The sequence below is a fragment of the Callorhinus ursinus genome, unplaced genomic scaffold, assembly GCF_003265705.2.
Source record: "Callorhinus ursinus isolate GAN/ISIS: 27379988/994484 unplaced genomic scaffold, GSC_fseal_2.0 scaffold103, whole genome shotgun sequence".
NCBI classification, from domain to species: Eukaryota; Metazoa; Chordata; class Mammalia; order Carnivora; family Otariidae; genus Callorhinus; species Callorhinus ursinus.
In genome coordinates, this window is record NW_027397165.1 from 526,720 (window position 1) to 549,904 (window position 23,185).

The 23,185-nt window shown below is 36.7% G+C and overlaps 1 protein-coding gene across 11 annotated transcripts in view; it reads right to left on the minus strand.

The window, feature by feature from the left end:
* HUWE1 (HECT, UBA and WWE domain containing E3 ubiquitin protein ligase 1) overlaps window positions 1-23,185 on the minus strand; it is a 162,842-nt gene that overhangs the window by 115,219 nt on the left and 24,438 nt on the right. For all 11 annotated transcript variants that reach the window (XM_073889205.1, XM_073889212.1, XM_073889213.1 and 8 more), the window contains 4 exons: window positions 16,770-16,838; window positions 11,076-11,174; window positions 10,190-10,396; window positions 8,833-8,985 (listed from right to left, as the gene is read on the minus strand). In XM_073889205.1, the coding sequence (XP_073745306.1) occupies window positions 8,833-8,985; window positions 10,190-10,396; window positions 11,076-11,174; window positions 16,770-16,814 (504 nt within the window). In that variant the 5' untranslated portion in view covers window positions 16,815-16,838. The remainder of the gene's footprint in view (window positions 1-8,832; window positions 8,986-10,189; window positions 10,397-11,075; window positions 11,175-16,769; window positions 16,839-23,185) is intronic.

Below are 23,185 nucleotides of genomic sequence, written 5' to 3' on the forward strand. Positions count from 1 at the left end.
CATAAAATAGCTAACAGACACATGAAGAAATGCTCAACATCACTCGGCATCAGGGAAATACAAATCAAAACCACTATGAGATACCACCTCACACCTGTCAGAATGGCTCAAATGAACAACTCAGGAAACAAGAGATGTTGGCAAGGATGCGGAAAAAGGGGAACTCTCTTACACTGTTGGTGGGAATACAAATTGGTGTAGCCACTCTGGAAAACAGTATGGAGGTTCCTCGAGACATTAAAAATAGAGCTACCCTCCCATCCAGCAATTGCACTACTAGGTATTTACCCAAAGGAAACAAATGTGATCTGGAGGGGCATCTGCACCCCAATGTTTATAGCAGCAATGTCTACAATAGCCAAACTATGGAAAGAGTCCAGATGTCCATCAACAGATGAATGGGTAAAGAAGTTGTGGTACATATACATACTGGAATATTACTCAGCCATTTAAAAAGAATGAAATATTGCCATTTGCAAGATGTGGATGGAACTAGAGGGTATTATGCTAAGCGAAATAAGTCAGTCACAGAAAGACAAACACCATATGATTTCACTCATATGTGGAATTCAAGAAACAAAACAGATGAACGTAGGGGAAGGGAAGGAAAAATAAAATAAGATAAAAACAGAGAGGGAGGCAAACCATAAGAGACTCTTAACTATAGTAAACAAACAGGGCTGCTGGAGGGGAGGTGGGTGGTGGGATGGGGTAATTGGGTGATCGGCATTAAGGAGGGCACTTGAAGTAATAAGCACTGGGTGTTATATGCAACTGATGAATCACTAAATTCTACCTCTGAAACTAATAATACACTTTATGTTAACTAAAAATTCAATTTAGGGCCCCTGGGTGGCTCAGTTGGTTAAAAAATAATAAAACAACAACAACAACAAACTGGCTTTTAACAATTCAATAAGTCTTGGAGAACTTTCTCTACATTTGCAGTTAACTAACCACTATTCATATTCACAACTGGCCCACATCACTGGGTTAAGGGAGTCACTAAAAAACTATCATGAGAAAAGATACACATACAAAGGCATTTTTCATAAAGATCAAAACATGATGTTCAACATTTTTTCTAGAAGCCATTTACCTTTTTTTGAACCATTTCTGAAAATACGTACATAAACACAATAAAAACATCACAAAGATTTGGGGGAAAATACTTTAAACAGAGACAAAGGACTAATATCTCCAACAGGGCTTTTATAGAAAAACACTAAACCAAGAGAAAAATGGGCAAATGAACAGACAATCCACAAGAGCAAATCCTAATAACCAAACATGAAAAGGTGCTCAAATTCACTATCCATCAGGTAAGGGCCAATTAAAGTAACATGGAGATTACTGGGATTCTTACACAGAATCAAAATTATCAGTAAGTAAGGGCATATATATAAGATTGCTTAATGTAGCAATCATTGTTCATAATAGGAAAAAAAAGAATATGCATTAATAGGGAAACAGTTGAATAAATTATGGAACATTCAAACTATGGAATATTATGTAGCCATTAAAAGAATGACATAGTTACACAAGTGATTTAGTGAATTTTTAACAAACCATTAAATAAGAAAACTGAGATGATGGGTGCCTGGGTGGCTCAGCTGGTTAAGTGACTGCCTTTGGCTCAGGTCATGATCCTGGAGTCCCAAGATAGAGTCCCACATCGGGCTCCCTGCTCAGCAAGGAGTCTGTTTCTCCCTCTGACCCTCCCCACCTCATGTGCGCTTTCTCTCTCTCTCAAGTAAATAAATAAAATCTTAAAAAAAAAAAAAGGAAAACTGAGATGCAAAAATGTCCTGCCTCCGTAATTCAAAGACAAAAATACCCTAAACATGTCAATATAATATAAAGATAAAAATACATACACAAGGATACACTTTAGGTTGTAGGAAGATGACCAAGAGAAAAAAAGACTACACCAAAAAACCCCCAAACATGTGGCAATATGTATTTATGCAAAATAATGCATATATAGTAAATATAAAAGGGACTTATCATGTAGTTTATGTGCTGACAACCATGTTCAATGATAGTTTCCATTTATTATGTGCTTTCAACGTGATCAGCATTAAACCTAGGAATTTTATGACTCATTTAGTTTACACCTAAAAACTATGAGGTAGATACCATAATCCCCAATTTACAGATATATAAACTGAGATTAATTTGATCTGTTGACAGAATTAGATCCTTCTAAACCCAAGTTCTTAACCACATGCAAGTGAATACATGTAGCTGTTGCACAGGGCATGGATGACAAAAAGAATTCAGATTCAGGAAGCAGTCTAAAAAATGAAGAGACATGAACCAAAATGTCTGTTGAAGACCACTGTTATAAGAACTGTCACATTTCAAAAGAAGATATAGGAGAAAGCAACCCATGTCAAGTTACATTTTTGAGAAAAATTAAGTTTTTAAAATTTTAATAGAGAGTCTGAGTAGTTACTACTACTAAATACCTAGCATATATGTCTTACCCCTTGAAAACCTTAAGATGCTCTTATTTGTAATAACAAAGCATCAAGCACAAAAGCTGCAATGTATTGCACCCATCAAGACTGTAAATTGTCTGGTACTTAAAAGTCAACCTTCCATCTACAGTCTTTATGTTAGCCCAATTCAGAGGAAAAAGGGAGCACAAGTGTCATACAAGGTAAAAGGAGTCCAAAACACTTTCTATGGTTTTAGTTACCCACAGTCAACAGCAGTCTGAAAGATGATCCTCCTGACATATTGTCAGATGGTCAACAGCAGACCAAGGCTGTATCATGATGACTACATCACAATGCCTAGTCGTTCACCTCACTTCATCACATAGGCATTTTATCCTATCATCATAAGATGAAAAGTGAATGCAGTACAATAAATTATTTTCAGAGAAACCATATTCATGTAACTCTTGTTACAGTATATTTTTATAACTGTTCTATTATCAGTTATTATTGTTAATCTCTTACTGTGACTAATTTACAAACTAAACTTTATCATAGGTTTGTGTAGGAAAGAACATAGTATGTATGGGGTTCAGTACTATTTATGGTTTCAGGCATCCACTGGGGGTCTTGGAATGTATCCCCTGCAGATAAGGTAGGGGGAAACTACTGTAACTGCAATCATTTAAGCAATCCTTCCTGGTGATAGAATGATCCAAGGGAAGAAAAGAACATGATAATCCCAAACTACACAAAAACTACAGCAAAAAAATTCCACACTTTGCATGTTTGCCATGTAAAAGTATAGAATGCATTTTAACTTTTACTTTCTAAATGGTCAGAACATTTAACTTAATAAAGTATGAAGTGTTAGTTTGACAGATAATCAAATAACCTCAAAGTGGGGTGCTATGATCCGACAAAGTATTAATTCTGATAGGTGCTGTTATGGCTCTACACAAAACACCAAATTAACTAGAACACTCTTCTTCCATCTCTAAATGTAAACCTTGTTCTGAAATCTGAAAACCATTCAATATGGCTGGAAAGGGTATGGCTTGTATAAGCAAATAGATCAGGTTTCAAACCCCAAATCACTGCCTGATTATGGGAATTTTAAGCAAATCACTTCACCTTGCTTAATATCATACTCTTCATCTGTAAAATGAGGGTAAGAATTCCTATTCTCAGAGTATTAAGGGGATTACATATAGTAGGTATTAAATCAGGTAACAATTATAGCACAAACAATGGAATGTTATAGTCATTAAAAATACATCTACAAAGTCATTACAAATTCTCACATTTAATTATAAAATATATAATACATTATAGCTAAAACATTTAAAGTAGAGAATATAAAAAGTGAAACTCACCCATCATTTCCAATTCAATTCTCTAAGCTTACAATTAAGGTATGTAACTTTCTGCACTTTTATGCCTTATTAAATATGTTCCAAATTTTTTCCCAAACAATGGTGCAGTGAGAATACTTAAGCATAATTTTTGTGCACACTTGAATATGTTTTTAACATAATTTCCTTAAATTAGAACTACTGGATGAAATAAAATGTATGCATTTTAAAATTAAAGGTGCGGCCAAATAACCCTGCAGAAGGGCATTTTTACACCAACAGTTTATAAGTACCTGTTTCCCCATAACCTAGCCAATTATAGATAGTATTGACAATCTAATGGTAAAAAATGATCTCACATAATGTACATTTCCCCATTATTCCTAGTGTAATCTTTTCATGTTTTCTTGACCAAGTTTAAAAATTATTTCATATTCCTTTATGAATTATCTGTCCATATACTTTTGCATGTTTTCCTAATGTTATTTACATTTTTAAGGATTTGTAAAAGCTGTTTACATAACGTGTTACTCCTTTGTTGTACACAGTGCAAATACTTTTTCCCAGTTTAAGAAGTCATCTGCCTTTTCTTTATAACTACATAAAATCTGTCAATTTTTAAAATGGCTTATAGGTTTTCTGACTTAGGAAATCCTTCCTCATGAAAGATGTTAAAGAGCTGCCTATATTTACTTCTAAATAGGTTTGTAGGATCCATGTGACTAGTGTAAAGAAATGATCTCAACGCATTTTTCCCTCAAACAGTCAATTGTCCCACTTTTCTTTATAAACAACACAACGCTTACTATTTCATTCTGCAGACATATTTGTCTGTTCCTATGCCAATTAAAAAAACTTAAAACATATTGAATAATGCATGCTTGCAATCACTCTTTTGCTCCCACCAGTTATCTGTATGTGTACCAAGCCAGGTGTTTGTCTCTAAACTCATTTATGTCAGTTGTATATAAGTAAGTTAAAATATTATATAGAACAATGATTTAAACTGAAAAGGGAACTATTTTTATAAAAACTAATCTGAGTATCTGGCAAAGACTAAAAAGGCAAGATGTTAAAATAAAAAGTGTTAAATTAGGGAAAAGAGATTCGGGGTAAATTATAAAAATTTCCAATTCTGTATTCAGGTTCCTTTACAAACTGAAGTCTTTATACCGTTGTTGCTCTACTTTAAAGAAATCAGAGATGATAGTTGTAGTTTATGTAAGTAAGAGAACAGACTATTTCTGACTCCAAGTAGTGTCTGTGGCCTTACATTAGAAAGTTAGGAAAAGGAATTGACATTTGTGTTTCAGTTTTTAAAAAGTGGTATGTACTGGGGCACCTAAGTGGCTAGTCAGTTAAGCATCAGAGACTCTTGATTTTGGCTCAGGTCGTGATCTCAGGGTCATGGGCTCTGCGCTCAGTCCGGAGTCTGCCCGAGATTCTCTCTCCCTTTGCCCCCTTCACACCCCCACCCCCGGGCTCACACTCTTCCTCTCTAAAAATAAAATCTTTTTAAAAAGTGGTATGTAGTAATGACATTTTTAAAAAGATCTGCTTTAACATTTTAACAATAATTAACCTAACAACTGTTGACCCTAATTTGATCAAAGAGGGCTTCTACTATATTGCGTCTTCCCATGCAGAAAATGGTATCATCTGTCTCTACTCACAAATTTAGATCATCTTTTAAATCTGTAAATAAAGGTTTAGTTTTGTTCTAACAGATCTTAAATACTGCTGGTTACCTTTATTTTCTTTTACTTATTTATGTAAACCATCTAATTATTGCCCATTCACATTCCTTTCTCCTTGCCAAAGGCAACACTTTTCACTTCTTATATCTATAATTTTTTTCAAAACTTTATGTTGTTCTGTGTGTACATTTTTAAGTTTCAGAAATGGTACTGAGCAATAAACATTTTTAACCACCCCCCCCCCCCGGCATTATTTTTAAAAGCTACTGATGTTGCTACATGTACTATTTGGTTCACTGCTTCTAAGTGCTACATATTCCATAATATGCATGCAGCACATTTTACTTACCCAATCTACTAACTGCCACAATGATGCAGTATTTTCCCGGATGTTACCTTATGGAATAATGTGAAATCATCTTTGGGATATATACCCAGAAGTAACCAGTCAAGGGTTCCTACAGCCTCACATGCCTGCTTAACACTTACCATTACACAGTTTTCTAATTTGTTAATCTGGTAGTTTTATAAGCTGTATTTCTCTAATTACTAATGAGTTCCAACATCTATTAATGTGCTGAATTCCCTGGTCTGTGAATTATCTATCCATAGTCTTTGTTTATCCTGGTTAATTTGGAGGTGTTCCTTAAATATACTACAATGACAAAGTCCCTTGACAGTTTTTTAAAAAGATTTATTTATTTTAGGGAGAAAGGGACAGAAGGAGAGAGAGAGAGAGAGTCTCATGCAGACTCCACACCGAGAGCGGAGCCCAACATGCGGCTCGATCCCATGACCCTGAGATCACAACCTAAACCAAACCCAAGAGTCGGATGCTCAACTGACTGTGCCACCGTGGCACACCACCCCTGACAGTTTTAAAACATTGCTAAACATTTATCCATCTATCACTACTCTGTAAAGTTTTATCTTTGGCAGTGCTGCTTATTGTTGTACACAGGCCAGCTGATATTCCACCAATTGTTCGAATGTGGTATTGGTCCATGACAAAATGAGTTTGCACCAGAATGTTAGTCAGCCATATCAGTAAGTACACTGTTTATTCCAACTGATGTTTTTCTTGTTCAAGGAAGCAGTGTGCTGATTTACATTCCAATGTGAGCGCCCATATCGCTGTGAGTTATGATGTTTTTCATTGAAAAGGAAGTCTTAATTTTGTATGATCAAATTTAAATTTTTACGATAAGATTTATGCTTTGGGTTTTTTAAGAGTTCCTTCACTACCAGTAAGTCACAATATAATCTTCTACATTACCTTCTCTTAACGTATGGTTTTACCCATTATGGCTTATTTTAATATACTCGATACCGTGAATAGGGTCTTTTTTCTAATCATCTAATTGGTTATTACTAATGTACAGACGAAATATTTGTTTCTGTATAGTCATCATTTACTTGGCTACCTCACTATACTTTTATTAGTTCTAATAATTTTATACTGTCTCCCCAGAAAACCAAAAGTCTCAATCCTATCACCTTCAAATAATAGTAAGTTTTCTTTTTTTTAAGCCTTTATTTGTTTGAGAGAGAGAGAGAACACACACGAGTGGGGAGGGGGAGGCAGAGGGAGAGAAGCAGGCTCCCTGCTGAGTAGGGAGCATGATGCGGGGCTGGATCCCAATACCCTGGAATCATGACCTTAGCCAAAGGCAGACAAGTGACTGAGCCACAGGTGCCCCAAGTTTTCTCTTTTAATACGTATCCTTCATTTCTTCCTTTTCTCTTGTATTTGTTAGGACCTCTACTATAAATTTAAGTGGCAAAAGTAATAGCATTTTTGCGTGACTTTTGAATTCAATGGAGATACTTCAGTTTTTCCATTATGACTTCTGGTAGATGACTTATAAATTTAAATTTTGTCTTCCTAGCTTTCTAAGAGTTTATATTAGTTTTAATTAATGTGCTGAATTTTTTCCAATGCTTTTGAAGCATCTATTGAAATATGGCTTCTTTTTCCTCTGTTACTTGGAAAGCCAACACTGAAGTGTCTTACGTTTTTTAATAACATGAGAAAATTATGTTAACAGAACAGGTCGCACATCTGTATATACATATTTGCAAATACAATTAGAAAATATACTCAAATTTTGAAGGAAGCTCCATCTGGATGAATTAAAGGTGATATTCTCTTTATACTTTTCTGTATGTCCTAGAATTTTCACAATACATGGTATATATTATATCATTCAAAAATGATTTTTAAGGAGGGGTGCCTAGGTGGTGCAGTCGGTTGAGCATCCAACTCTTCGTTTCAGCTCAGGTTGTGATCTCAGGGTCGTGAGATTGAGCCCTGCATCGGGCTCCGCACTCAGTGTGGAGTATGCTTGAAACTCTCTTTCTTCTGCCTCTGCTCCTCCACCCCCACCCCTGGCTCTCTCTCCCTCTCTAAAATAAATAAATAGATTTTTTGGGGGGGGGATTTTTAAGGAATCATGTACCTAAAAATAGCCTGAAACTTGAGTTATATTATTTATGATGTAATCATTAATTGGCTTTTAAAAAGTCAGCCTTACCAATTTTTTTTTAAAGATTTTATTTATTTGACAGAGAGAGAGAGCCACAAGCAGGGGGAGTGGCAGGCAGAGGGAGAGGGAAAAACAGGCTCCCTGCTGAGCAGGGAGCATGTGGGATTCGATCCCAGGACCCTGGGATCATGACCTGAGCTGAAGGCAGTTGCTTAACTGACTGAACCACCAGGCACCCCTCAATTTTCTTCTAAGAAAGCTTTCTAGCAAAGCTTTCTACCTCTCTCAAACCCTAAGTACATATGATCAATTTGTCTCTAGGAACACTGGACAATAGTTTGGTTGAGTTACTTTTATATGAGAGTGGTTATTTTTTTTGCCTTCAATTATAATTACTACCATCACAAACCAATTACTGAGCATAGCACTAAGTATCCTACATTTTATTTTATTCTGAAACTACTCTTAAGGTAGATATACTAAATTCCCAGAGAAAACTGGTATCAGAGCTAATAAGCAGGGACAAGACTCAAATCCAGATTGCACCCTACTTCCTTCCAAAGTAGAATCTGATTATGAACTTTCTTTCTAGAAAAGTTGTTGCCATTTTTGAACAAAGAGTGATTCTGCTTTGTGAGTAGAGATTCATGAAATCCCTCAAAATCTTTGTAACAATTGAGAATACTTCTTAGGTTTTGGGGTAAACTTAGTTAAGGGGCCCCCACAGTTCTATTCAATTAGGCCAGTAAACTTATGGATAGTAATCCATTTTGACAATGTAAAAAACACCTGTGAAAAGGAACTATATGGTCCAATTTTTGTGCTCTTCCACTCTTTAACCATGACTCACCTCTGCCAAGTGTTGTAGCCGGGTTAGCAGTGGGGTTCTCTTGTCAGATCCAAGGCGTGTGATATAGTTTGATCTTTTGCTAAATACATACAGAAGATTTAGGACTGCCAGCACCACTTGCATATCAGAGGAAGCCAATAAAGTTGTCAAATGCTACAGGGAACAAAAAGGGCAAGATTATGGTATTGGGCACACTAGGCCTTGAAAACTTAAAATGCCTATGTAGTAATAGATTTGTTCATATACACAAAGCTATCAAGGAGTTTAACAATACAAAAAGCTATTTATGAATATTTCAGCACCTACAACATGCAACCTTGTCCCCAAGCAGCTTATAATCTGGTAGCAAGCCAGAAAGTCCAAGTTTAAAAAAGAAAGAAAAGAAAAGAAAAGAAAAAAGTGAGCAGCAGCTCAAAATTGCACAGGTGTCCCCATGGGAAAAAACAGATTACAAAAGAGACAAACGTGATTTTTGATACAAAGTGGAACTTAAGAACATTAAGTCTCCAACTAGACTAAAAGTATTGTGAAAGAAAGATAATTTTATGCTCCTTCTTTATCCTTTGACAAATATAAAATTGGAACTAATTAAAATGCAGGGTCCTCCATAGAGAAGCTAAAGATAGCAACAGCTGGTGGCATTTATGACTGTTACAGTATAGTGTATGTAACAGTAATCCAAAAGTGACTAGATTTTTTAATAAAATCAAAGTTCATCATATATTGAAGCATTTGGTCAGTGTTAAAATCATTATGTCATTTAGTTGGCAAGAAACCTAGGTATTTCTGGTTGCTGATAATCCTGAAGGCTATGGATTTCCTTTTGCAACTAATCTATTTTATCTTTAACAGACTGCTTATCCGTTCCTCACTTAAAACCGTGGGTGCGATACTTTAGTTCAGTTATTCCACTTTTCCCAAGCCATTTCCTTTAAATTCTGATCCTATTTCTTTACCAAAGACTTGGGAAAATAAACACAACAGGTCACTTAGGCAATGAGTAATGTATCAAGGAAATCAAACTATTTCTAACAGTTTAAGTGATCCGGGGCTGCTCTAATAACCTGGAACAAAGATCAATTTTTGCAAATTCCCAAGAATACTTCAATACATGTATTACATTCTCATTAATTTCTTGAATCTGGAAAGGCAGAGTGAAGGTGACAATAAAGAACCTTCCCAGCAACCTGTGAAGGGTATCTATATCCAAAAAACATCATCATTGTCTTTGACACCGAAAACCCCACACCTCCATAATGAAAAGGAAAGAAGCAATTATCAGAAAGAAATAGCAATTTCTTTATCTCTGGACATGAAAAATAATACTTGAGATCACATAGGCTTGAACCTCTCCTACCTCTATGGAACTGTACAGATGCCGGGAAAAGCTGTACTCAATGAGCAAGGCTGTGAAGTTCAACACAGCCAAGAGAAGCATTTTCAGTTGTTCTCTTTCTGGCCTATCACATACGAGCATCCACGACATATTCTCCACTGTTTGTCCAGCATCTGCCAGGATTCCATCAAAGCGGTCCAACAGATCCACCCAGTGGTATAACTCACACTAGAGAAGGGAAGAGAAAGAGGAACATCAGAGAATAAGGTACTAAGTACCATGTGGGTGCCTTGCTACAAGTGATTGCTGAGCGTGACACCTAGACAAGTTCACTTCCCACCTTTGCTTCTCTTTAAAACCCCCCACCAGTACAGAAACCTATATGAGAAATATCATACTCTGAGGCATATAAACCTGAGTTCATTATTACATCAGTGCATCAAGTATACATGTGCTAACACCAGTAGACACCTTAACTAGGCTTCAGAGAGAGAATTCTGGCTACATTCTGAGGTCTACAAATACAATGACTCTCCCTGCCAGAACCCATTTTATCAGAAGTGTTATCTAAAGATTTTTTTAGAGTTATCTAAAGAAGATTCTTTTAACTATCTCAAACTCATATTGTCAAACTAAAGGAATTCTGTGGTTGAAATTCTTTATCATCACCTGTGTAAACATTCTTCATCCTCAGCTAGCAAAATGTTCTTTCACATTTTTCAATATTTCCTTGGTGTTCACAAGCTAAAAGTTACTGGTCTAGAGCTGTATCAGACATACACTAGATACTTATTAAGTAACTGATGAATGATGCTACCTCATTGTGGTTTCTCTTTCCGTATCAGAGAACACAAAATGATGTACTAGTCCAGGGAGCCCTGTCTGTTGGGAGCATGGGTTCACATACCTTCCCAATGTTCCATGTTTTGATCTGCTGCAGTTCCAAGAGGAGTTGCTCATCATTACAAACTTTGAGTTTGTCTATTAAGGCTCTGCAGTCTGCAGGCTGAGAAAAACAGGTATTCAAAGAGTGTTTTGGAGGATGAGGGGTACACAAAAACAAAGAATGGGAAAAGGAATCTTTAGGCTAACACACTCAGCAATTTAACTTCTGAAAGAATATACTATATTAGAAAATGGGAAATTTGCCAATCACTTGGGATTAAAGGGAAATATTATAATAAAACAATCCATCTGTGCATTTTTAACTTGGATAAACTTGTAGACAATCTACTTGGAAGGGTACCGACAACAGAAATAAAGGAAACGAGATAGACACCAATAAAAACAAAATCAAAGACTCTGTACCACAGCATGAAAGTTAACTGGAATGCCTGGTAAGAAATGTTGAATCAGAGGAACACTGAAAAACCCTAGTGAACTCACAGTTAAAGGTGAAGATTAGCACTGGCTGTATTTCTCTGCAACATTAAACCCTCTAACTGTAGGAGGGCAAAGACCTTCTGAACTTTCTAATACTGGGACTTCATTCTTACAGGATTCCCACTGCCATATATTCCTGCTCTCTTTTACTGATGAAAAGGCCTGTTTTTCAGGTAACAAGGCATGGACTGAGAGCTTATAGTAAAGTTTCTGAAAGTGGAGAAGGAAGGCGGCTAGGGACTGGGACACAGAAGTCTTCTATTAATGGATGGCAGCTGGAAATGATTACACTGGCTTTTTTTCTCTGTAAAGCAATATGGTATCCTGGAAACGGGCCTAGATTTGCAACCAAACAAAACTGGGTTCAGTTCTTAGCTTGATGTTTAATAAGCTGTTTGATCATGAGCTAGTCCAATCTCTCAGCCAGTTTTCTTACCAGGAAAAGAGACCTAATAACTACCTTGATAATGTGAGGTTCAAATGTTTGCCACATACTAAAGCACTTATTTCACATAACAGGGGCTTAAAATAGAGAGACGGCATACTACTACAAAGAGTATGGGCTTTGGAATTAGATAGTTGGTAAGCTACCTCTTTGAATCTTAGTATCCTCTTCTGCAAAATGAACTAACGCCACCTATTTATCCAGCAACATTGTTGTGAGATTTAAACTAGAGGTGTTTTCAGTACGCAAAACACAACATGGAAAAACAGGGTTGTTTAAAGGTCTTCTTTAAGCTAAGTCCCAAACCTTTCTCCCTCTGAGGAAGCATTATTAAGAGCTACCTGAAATTTCTGTGGTAATGCATGTAAAATCCTTGGCATAAAATCCTTCCATTAACAGGCCTGCACTTTTTTCTTCTCTCCCTGAAGTCATATACATTGAGGGAGAGGTGATGAAGCAAGAGAAACATAACATGGGAGTCTAAACCACCTGCTCATGTAATTCACTTGTGCTTTCTGGACCTATTCAGGCTTAGTATCAAATATACCACTTCAATGTCTAATGAAATGCAGTTACACAGATCCAATTTTTTGATTCTGTGGGTTAGATTACACCCAATTCATGATGAACATTTGAATCCTATAATCACTTGACATCTCAATCAGGCATTCAGTCTGTATCAAGTTTCAGTTGCAAGCCAGAAGCTGCTTTTCTGAATGTTAGAATAGTTGCTGGCAGACAACAGCCTTGCCAAAATTCTAGGAATCTCAGCTGCACTTCTATCACAGCTTGCCAGAGGCATCTTTGGCTGACACCTAAATCAGACGTCTCATTCTACTAGGTCAAAATGTCCACATAGTAGGGCAGCTTATATCATAACCTGAACCCTTCTCAGACTTTTCTAGATCCAGACCTCACTATTACTTTAGAGGTTATCCAGTAAATGAATCGAAACAACAAGCCCAAATTTGATGTATGCTGGTTCCAAAATCCAAAGAGGCACCTCCTATGTTGTTCCTCTGTCTTCATGGTATATGGTACAAGGCACAGCAATTCATCTCTCACTTTAGAAGGGAAATCTTGATATTTCCCAGACCTCTGGACTCCTAGAAACTTGTCTGATGTGGAAGACCCTGAAGCTTCAAAGGGCAGTCAGTCTCTGGCATACATATTTTCTGCTCACAAGATACAGTCAGCATAATGGCATCAATTTAATATACCAGCATGATGTTCTGTTTTATCAGCAGTCTCAAGGTCCCTACGGACCTTGTGGTTTGCAGAATGCACCAGGGACAAAAGTCTATCTTTACCATCTTGTTCCTGCTACATAAATGCAAACTGATTGTTATTTTCCTTCTCCAGGTAATGCAAAAGAAAGCACTTGCCAGTTCAATGGATGCATACTAATCGCCAAGGTTCACACTGACTTGCTCCAATAAAGATATCAAATCTAGGGGAAAATCCTTTGCACAGCTGTTGATATACAAAGTGATCAATAAATGCATTTCTTGTGTAGCCACTACTATGGAAAACTGTGGAGATCCCTTAAAAAAATTAAAAATAGAACTACCATATGATCCAGCAATTCCACTTCTGGGTATTTAACCCAAGAAAATAAAACAGTAATTTGAAAGGATATATGCACCCCCGTGTTCACTGTAACATTATTTACAACAGCCAAGATATGGAAACAACCTAAGAGTCCATGGACAGATGAATGGATAAAGATGGGGTGTACATATACAGTGAAATACTATTCATCTATAAAAAAGAATGAAATCTTGCCATTTATGACAACAATTATGGATGGACCTTGAGGGCATTATGCTAAGTGAAGGAAGTTAGAGAAAGACAAATACCATATAATCTCAACTTATACACAGATTCAAAAAACAAAAAGCAAATTTAAAAGACCCAAGCTCATAGATACAGAGAATAAACTGGTGATTGCCATAGGCGGACAGGTGGGAAAAATGGGTAAAGGGGGTCAAAAGGTAAAAAAAATTTTTAAATGTCCTTAAAAATAATACCTAGTATTAACCACAGTACAGAAAATTAGGTATGCTGCTCAAGGAAACTAAGCATCTTCAAGCCTTAAAAATTTATAGGGAGGGCACCTGGGTGGCTCAGTCAGTTGGTTAAGTGTCTGCCTTCGACTCAGGGCATGATCTCAGGGTCCTGGGATCAAGCCCCACGTTGGACTCTCTGCTCAGCAGGGAGTCTGCTTCTCCCGCTCCCTCTGTGCTCTCTCTCTCCCTCTCTCTCTCTCGCAAGTAAAAAATAAATAAAATCTTTAAGAAAAAAAATGTATAGGCAATGATCTAAAAATTCCAATTCCAGGACTTTATCCTAAGTAATTAGCTAGGAGCTATCAAATGTTGTGAGCCAGGAATGTGTGTATAGGTGTGATCCCAAGAACAAATCTGTACCAATCCACTAGGTAAAAGAAGAAAAAATTTAATTTGCATTTCTCTGATTATGTATAAGGTTATTCTGGAAGTTTAATGAATTTGTTCTTTTCTGAAATGACTATGTCCATTTTGTCATTGGGATATTCATCTCTCCTAGTGATGTAGCTACTACAGTTCACTGCTGAACGACATGGGGGTTGGGGTGCTGACTATCCTCCATGCAGTAGAAAACCTAAGTAGAATTTTTGACTCCCTAAAACCTTAACTATTAATAGCCTACTGTTGACTGGAAGCCTTAACGGGTAACATAAACACTCAACACATATTTTTATGGTATGTATATTATATACTGTATTCTTATAATAAACTAGAAAAAAGTTATGATTTTTAGAAAAGAAATATACATTTACAATACTATATTTATTGAAAAATATCCATATATAAGTAGAACTGTGCAGTTCAAACCCATATTGTTCAAGGGTCAACTGTGTATTAGGTTACAAATATTTCCCTCGGCTTGTCATGTGCCTTTTTACTTTGGATATATTACTTTACGCTTCTGTTATTTTTTTTTCCCTTTGTTTTAATGCTTGGAAGGGCCATCCCCATCTAACACCAGGTAAATATTCATTTATATTTCACCAAGAATTTATTTCTTTTAAAAATATTTGACTTTTAATTTATCTAGAATTTCTTCAATATAATAGTCCCCACCCCTCAAAAGTCAAAACAATTTTCCTGACAGTTTCTCGATTAATATTGTCCTTCCCTACCAATAATTCCTATAATTATCATGTTAAGTTCTTACGCACATGTACACTAGGATCCTTTCCTAGGTTATCTTCTTACACGGATGCCAGTTTTATTTTTTTTAAAGATTTTATTTATTTGACAGAGAGAGAGAGAGTGAGAGCACAAGCAGAGGGAGCAGGGGAGGGAGAAGCAGGCTCCCCACTGAGCAGGGAGCCTGATGCGGGGCTTGATCCCAAGACCCTGGAATCATGACCAGAGCCAAAGGCAGGCGCTTAACCAACTAAGCCACCAGGTGCCCCGATGCCACTGTTTTAATTTGTGTAGTTTAAGGCAAGTTTTCTTTTTGCTCTTTTGTTTCCAAAATAATTTGAGTATATAACTGTCAAAAATTCAAGATGCCAAAACACATCAAAAACAAAATCAAAAGGAAAGTATCCATAGATATATGAAAGTGAACATACTTGATATGTATGGCACTCAGTAAAAAACCTGATATTCCAATGTCAAATACAAAATGACCAGCATGAGCAGACAACCAATATAAGGCCAATAAATTTGAAAATATATGTAATTAAAGCATGAAAATTAAAACCATGAAATATTTCCCCCACTTATTAACAAAAATCTAAAAGATAATCTGTAATGTTGATGAGGGTATGGGAAGACAGCATTTCTCACATTCATTAGTATAATGCTTAACAAAAAAGAGTGGGAGAATGTCCATGCAATAATCTTTTAAAGACTAGAAGAAATATAGCAAAATGTTAATAGTGATATCCATGGTCATACTTGCCAGGTAGCTACAGTTTTTAAAAAATCAAATGGCTTGTATTTAGAAAATGAACTAATTGATTATGTGCCAGATACTTTGCTAAGCATCTGCCTCACATCAAGGAAAGAAAAATTATCAACCCTGTTTCACAGCTGTGAAAATCAGGCCACAAAAATCTAGTGATTTAAACTCATGTCTAATTCCAAAGCTCGTGCTCCTTGAACTACAACATAATGGGATCTACAGGAGTGTCATAATAACGCAATACTTTCTTAACCTCAAAATGCAGTTTAAGCCAGCTGACAGAATATTGGACTAAACCTGGGATTTCTACTGCTGACAGGATCAACTGACATGGTCAACCAATACACAGGTTAATACAGGTTAAGCTGAATTGTATGATTAAGAATCTATAATTTTAAAAAAGCTACAACACTGGCCTCACAAGAAATCTAGTTAAGAAAGGTGTTACCACTTTAATTTTCAAGAAAACAAAATTGAAAAAGAACCCACAAGTACAGACAGAATTTGAATCCACATCTGCTCTTTCCGTTATACCACACTGCCTTCCAACACACAGAAGACAGCAGCCAGGGAGCCTACTTCAGGTACATAAAGCTACAAACAGTTTAGTGCTCACTTTCCACTGGTGACTAGCTTATTCACTTTTTTAATCAAGCGAAGTTCAAAAGTAAATTTGACCGTTTCAAAACAACTTGCTGTTTTATTGCACTTTGTATATATAAGTGATGACACAGTTTGAAGATCAATATGGTTGAAGTGATTGCCCGGACTTTTTCTGAAATGAAAAAATAGAGTATACTTCTGGATACTTACAGCCTCAGTAGGTGTCTTTTTCAGTTTAGTCCTGTCTACTTTCATGTTTTCGATTTTCTGTTTTATGATCTGAAAAGAAATTTCCCAAAAAAGTGAGAACTTAAAAGTTGCAATCTTGAGTACTATATGCTTGACATAAACAAGACAGAATGAAGAACATGCAAAATGCTTAAAGCAAAAACTCTGGAGTTATGATGCCATGCCAACTAGAGGCACAGCTATGAGGTAGGGAAGAAAAAGGAATCTCTCCAGACAAAATTGGCCCACATCCATATGTTGCGTAAGACTGCAATCAATTTAAGCCAAAATTAAAACACTTTTTAAAAAACAAACCTCTCAAACTCATAACTGAAAATAAAAGATCACAATGTTTTTAACACACCTCAGGATGGAAAAATTCACCATATCCTTGTAGTTTTCTGGAAAATTTAGCAATTCTACTTCTGGGAATTTATCCAAAGAAAATCATAAGGAAGTACACAAATATTTAACCACAAGAATCTATACTGCATGACCATATGTAATAGTGACAAATTGGAAAGGACCAAATGTCCAAAAAGGATTGGTTTAAAATGAAATATTACACACACAACTGTTATAAACACTGCACACAATTACGTAACAAAAAGATATTCATGGTGAAATAAAAAGGTTATAAAACAAACAGTATAAACCTATGTCTAAACTGCTTAGAAGGGGTATGAATCAAAATGTTAACTCATTGTTAACCAAAAGGATTAGGTATATACATCTCTGTATCTTTTATTGTTTTAACCAATAAAAATATATTAGTTGTGTTAGAAGAACAAAAGCAACACGACACTTTTATTTTTAAATTAGAAAATGAGGTATAAGACTCCCACTAGAAATGTCCTAAGCACAGAACACAAATCATTTTTACTAAGGCCATTTAATTTAGAAGGCACAAAAGTGGGCAACCCACAGTATAAACCTATGTGATCTTTCATGGCAGACAAGGGACAGAAAGAAATAAAGGTTTCTCCCATTAGCAACTAGGACACATGGACAGAAGTAGAGGTGAACTGAAAGCTCTTTACACACCAAGGATTCTCCTACTAATAATGTTATTTGCTACACAGCAGTAACTGAAGGTCAATGTCTCTCCCCCAAGAAGGCTGTCAGAGTATAAAGCTGACCAAGCACAAGTATAAAATTCAGGTATCTTTTGGCCTCGACTTTAGTCCGGTACTGTGGAAATAAAGTGTATTTGCCTACATGGTTGGCATCTATTTAACCAGTGGACACTTCAGGAAGAACTGGTGAAACATCCAGAGTATATTCTAAAATGCTTTCATAGAGACAGATACACACACACACACACACACACACACACACACACACACACACAGTTTTCCCTCTACGGTTCACATGTTCACATGTTAGGATATGAAATTCCAGATTACTTTTTAAAAACTTATCTCAGAATATAAAAGAAAATGAACAAAATGCCTGCTGCCTACAACTTCCAAATATCTAAAACAAGACCAACAGGATTCTGGCAACGATCTGATCCATGTAGTGGAAATTTAAGTGAGCTACTTGTATTCAGTTTTGGCTTTTTCTCACAAAACTTCTCACACTCATTCCCTAAAACAAGCAGCTATCACACTATTGTGGCTGCAGTCCTTTGCTGGGAGGCTTTGAGACTACCTCTACTGAGTAGCAGCCAGCCCCAACACCATACAATCCAAATCACTGAATGCCTTCCTTCCAAAATTAGAAACAAGGTAAGGATGTCCATTCTCACCACTTTATTCAACACAGTGTTGGAAGTTCTAGCCACTCTAATAAGGTAAGAAAATTAAATAACAGGTATATATATCAGAAAGGAAAAACAAAACTCCCTATTTGCAGATGACAAAGGATTAATCTAGTAGAAAATCCACCAATGTTACAAAAAAACCACTCCCAGAACTAATAAATGATCTCAGTAGAGTTGCAGGATCCAAGATAAACATACACAAATCAATCTATTTCTATATACTGGCAATGAACACATAAACTCCAAACTTTAAAAGTATACCACCACTCACAATTGCTCAAAACAAAACTCTAAAATACTTAGGTGTAAATCTAACAAAGCATGTATAGGACTTGTATGTTGAAAACTACAAAATGTTGATTAAAAAAAAAACCAAAGAGCTAAATATATGAAGATATACTATGCTCACAGGACTCAACAACACAGTAAAGAAGTCAATTCCCCTCAAATTGATATACAGGTTTAATGCAGATCCTACCCAAATCCCAGCAAGATTTTTTTTGTAAATAAACTGAGATTATTCTAAAATGTATATGGGGTGCCTGGGTGGTACAGTTGAGCGTCTGACTCTTGGTTTCAGCTCAGGTTGTGATCTTAGGGTCGTGGGATCAAGCCCTGTGTCAGGCTCTGCACTCAGCACAGAGTCTTCTTAAGATTCTCTTTCCCTCTCCCTCTGCCCCTCCCACCCCGTGGACTCACCTGTGTGCTCTCTCTAAAATTAATAAATCTTTAAAATGTATATGGAAAGACAAAGGAACTACAAGAGCTAAAATAATTTTGAAAAAGAGGAGGTATCACTCTATCCAATTTCATGACATATATATATCTCCCTACAGTAGTTAAGATATATAATATATGTAGTATTGGAGGTGGGATAGATGCATGTATCAATCAGAACAGAGACTCAAGAAAGAGACTCATACAAATATGCCTGATTTTTTTTGAGAGAGAGAGAGAGCATGGGGGGGGGGAAAGAAAGAAGGAATCTTAAGCAGGCTCCATGCCCAGCATGGGGCTTGATACAGGGTTCAATCTCACAACCCTGAGACTGTGACTTGAGCTGTAATCAAGAGTTGGGCGCTGAACCAACTGAGCCACCCAGGTGCCCCTACCCAATTATTTTTGACAAAGTTGAAAAAGCAATCCAAAGGATAGTTTCATCAACAAATGGTGCCAGAGCAAGTAGATATCTATAGGCAAAAGATGAACTTTGATCTAAGCCTCGTTCTTTATATAAAAATTAACTCAAAATGAATCATGTGGTGAGAATGTGGAGAAAAGTGAACCCTTGTGCACTGTTGGTGGGAATGTAAATTGGTGCAGCCAATATGGGAAAACACTATGGAGGTTCCTCAAAATATTAAAAATATGATCCAGCAATTCCATTTCTGGGTATTTAGCAAAAGGAAAACACTAACTTGAAAAGATCTATGCATCCCCATGTTTACTGCATTATTTACAATAGCCAAGACATGGGAGCAATCTAACTGTCCACTGATGGATGAGTGGATGGATACACATACATACACACACACACACACACACACACACACACACACACACACACACACAGGAGTTATTAGTCAGCCATAAAAAAGAACGAAATCTTGCCATTGTGACAAATGGCTGGACCTTGAGGGCATTACGCTAAGTGAAGTAACTCAGAGAAAGACAAATACTGTATGGTCTCACTTACATGTAGAGTCTCAAAAAACAAAGTCCCAAAACACTGAACTCACAGATAGAACAGATTGGTAGATGCCAGAGGCAGGGGTGAGTGAAACGGGTGAAGGTGGTCAAAAGGTACCAACTTTTAGTTATAGAGCAAATAGGTTATGGTGATATAATGTGTAGCATGGTGACTATAGTTAATATTGTATTATACACTTGATAACTGCTAAGAGAGTAGATCTTAAAAGTTTTTGTCTTAAGAAAAAATTCTAACTAGACTTACTGTGATCATTTCACAATATATACAATACCAAATCACTATTCTGTACACCTAAAACTATTATAATGTCATGTTATTATCTCAATTTAAAAAATGCAAAGTAAAAAAAAGGATCACAGACTTAAACGTAAAAGTATAAAAGGAAGAAAATATTTGCGACCCATATACAGTATCTAGAATATATAAAGAACCTCACAATTCAACAAAAAACCAAACAATCCTCCAAAACAAGAGCACTGATTAACTTGCATTAATAAACAACTCCAACTCTTTTACTGACTTAAGAAAATGGAGATGAGATCACTGGCAAATCTTCACACATGTGTCTCACTTTAACCACAGCTGTTCTGACTTGGGATTCTGTACCAGCCAAGGGTCTCGGTCGAGAAAATAGACTCTGACTAAAGCAGAAAAATGACTTACTGGAAGGGTAACAGCTTAGGGAATCAATAGGAAGGCTTATAGATCCATATTCAGAAAATAGGAGGAACCAAGGGAGCTATGCTGCCTTGAACTTCAGCCAAGGACCTCCCACAGCTTAGTTGGGGGCGCCTCTATTGCCAACACCAGACTCTAGATGCCTGGAAGGTCCTGCTGTGGCAGAATGATTTCTGAACCGTCTCAGGTTATTTGCATCAGTGGTTCTAGACACAAAAAAATCCCAAGTGTGAGCATCTAATCTGTCAAGAGTAGGTCCTAAGCCCAGGCCCTAGCTGTCAAGGTTCGGGGACAGCAATTATGTTTGGCTTTATCCGTTTGCAGTGTTTGGGCTCCAAACTTTTCATAAACAGATTCAGATGATAGGCACCCAATTAAACAACCAAGCCAAAACAAATGAACGAACACACACATTCCCCTAACCAGTGCAACGTTAACCTGGTTTCTGTAATTTTGTTGCAAGAAACATCTATTGTTTAAAAAAGTATAATACTGTCCATGAGACATCAATTAAGAAAATTCAAGTTTTTTTTGGTTCTCTAAGCTGGTTTCACAGTGGGAAGGAAAGTATTTTTTGAGCACTCACTACAAGCCAGACAATGAGTTGGTGTTTCCTAAAGCATTTTAGAGCCTTCTGCTCATGAAGGAAGACAAGGTTCCAGTAATTTGGGAAATGTTAAAAACGGAATTTGTCTTCCTTTAGGATAGTCAAGTGGCTGACTGACATTACTAACAGCTCCAAATCTTGGGTAAAGGAAACTTATTAGGGCACAAAACCATTTTTTTCAAGGGTTATTTACTAAAAGCCCACAACTTTAAGCATCCCAAAGAACAAACTTTGAGACATGCTGCCCAAGGGGCTTCATATAATAGTCTTTCATACAATCCTCACCACTCAAGCCAAGTTTTGTCCCCACTTACAGATAGAAAACTGAGGCTCAGAGAAATTAAGTACCTTATGCCTAGCTAGTAAATGCCGGCACCAAGATCTAAATCCAGGCCTTTTTGGCGCCCACGTCCATGCTTTAACAACATGTTTTTCTCTTTATTTACTAGTTTTATTACAATAAATCCCTGTAGATGAAAATATACAGTTGTGACAAGACTCTTTTACACCGTTGGATCCTATGTTCAGAAAATTATTTCAAGAGAGAAAGCTGGGGCAGAAGGTGAGATACTGTCAAATCACACTAATGATGGGAACAGTAACCACGGAATGAGTTCTACCTAATGTTTAGAAGTTAAATGGCTGAAAATCCCATTACATAAAAAAGCCTCTAACAAAAAAAAATTAGTTCTAAACAAATTCCTGGAAATGGCCTACTGCCTTTGTTGGGTCAGACCAGAACTCTGAGCACCAAGCAATCTTTATATGTAATGAAGATATCTTCCTAAACTTAGGTTAAAAAAGATCAACTTTAAGGAAATTAAGTGATTATGAACCACCATCCACAGCTATACATTACTTAAATACTTCTATTTAATTAACCGTTTTCCCTTCCTTCTTTCCCCCAAACTTCATTTACCTTTGAGGTTCGAATCTTGGTTTTGTAGGGTTTACATCAAGACAAGTGTGTTCACTTAAAATATATTGAGGGGAAGTCGCTCTTCAAAGGGTAACTCACTCTGTAGTAATCACCTCCAGTTGATCAAATTTAGAATGACTTTCAATACTGAATCAGCTTAAGGGCAGAGGACACCTGTAGTTCCCAAATCTGGCTCAATAGAAGTTGAGTGTAGTGGCAGGTTAGCCTTACAATTCAAAGTATGGTTGAAGGATCAGCAGCACTGACATCACCTGGGAATTATTAAAAATGCAGAATCTCAGGCCCACCAGACCTGAGGAATCAATCTGTATTTTAATGAGATCTTCAGGTGATTAATATATTTTAAGTTTGAGAAGCACCAGATCAGAATACAGGCTCAAAATCAGGAAACCCAGGTTAGGATCCCTGCTAGATCATCTACTCACTGTATGAGCATGGACAAACCAGCCTCTGTGCACTTCTGTTTCCTCAACTGTGAAATAGGGATAACTGATCTCCCCACTTCCACACTTACTTTCATCCAATCCATTCTCCAGAGAGCAGCAAAAGTAATCTTCTTAAAACATAAATCAGCTCATGTTACTTCCTTGCTTAAAACCTTTCAACAGTTTTCCTAGAATTATATCCAAACTCTAATCATGACTCACAGGGTCCTGGCATGATTTGGCTGCTGGAACTCTCTCCAATCTCCTCTCTG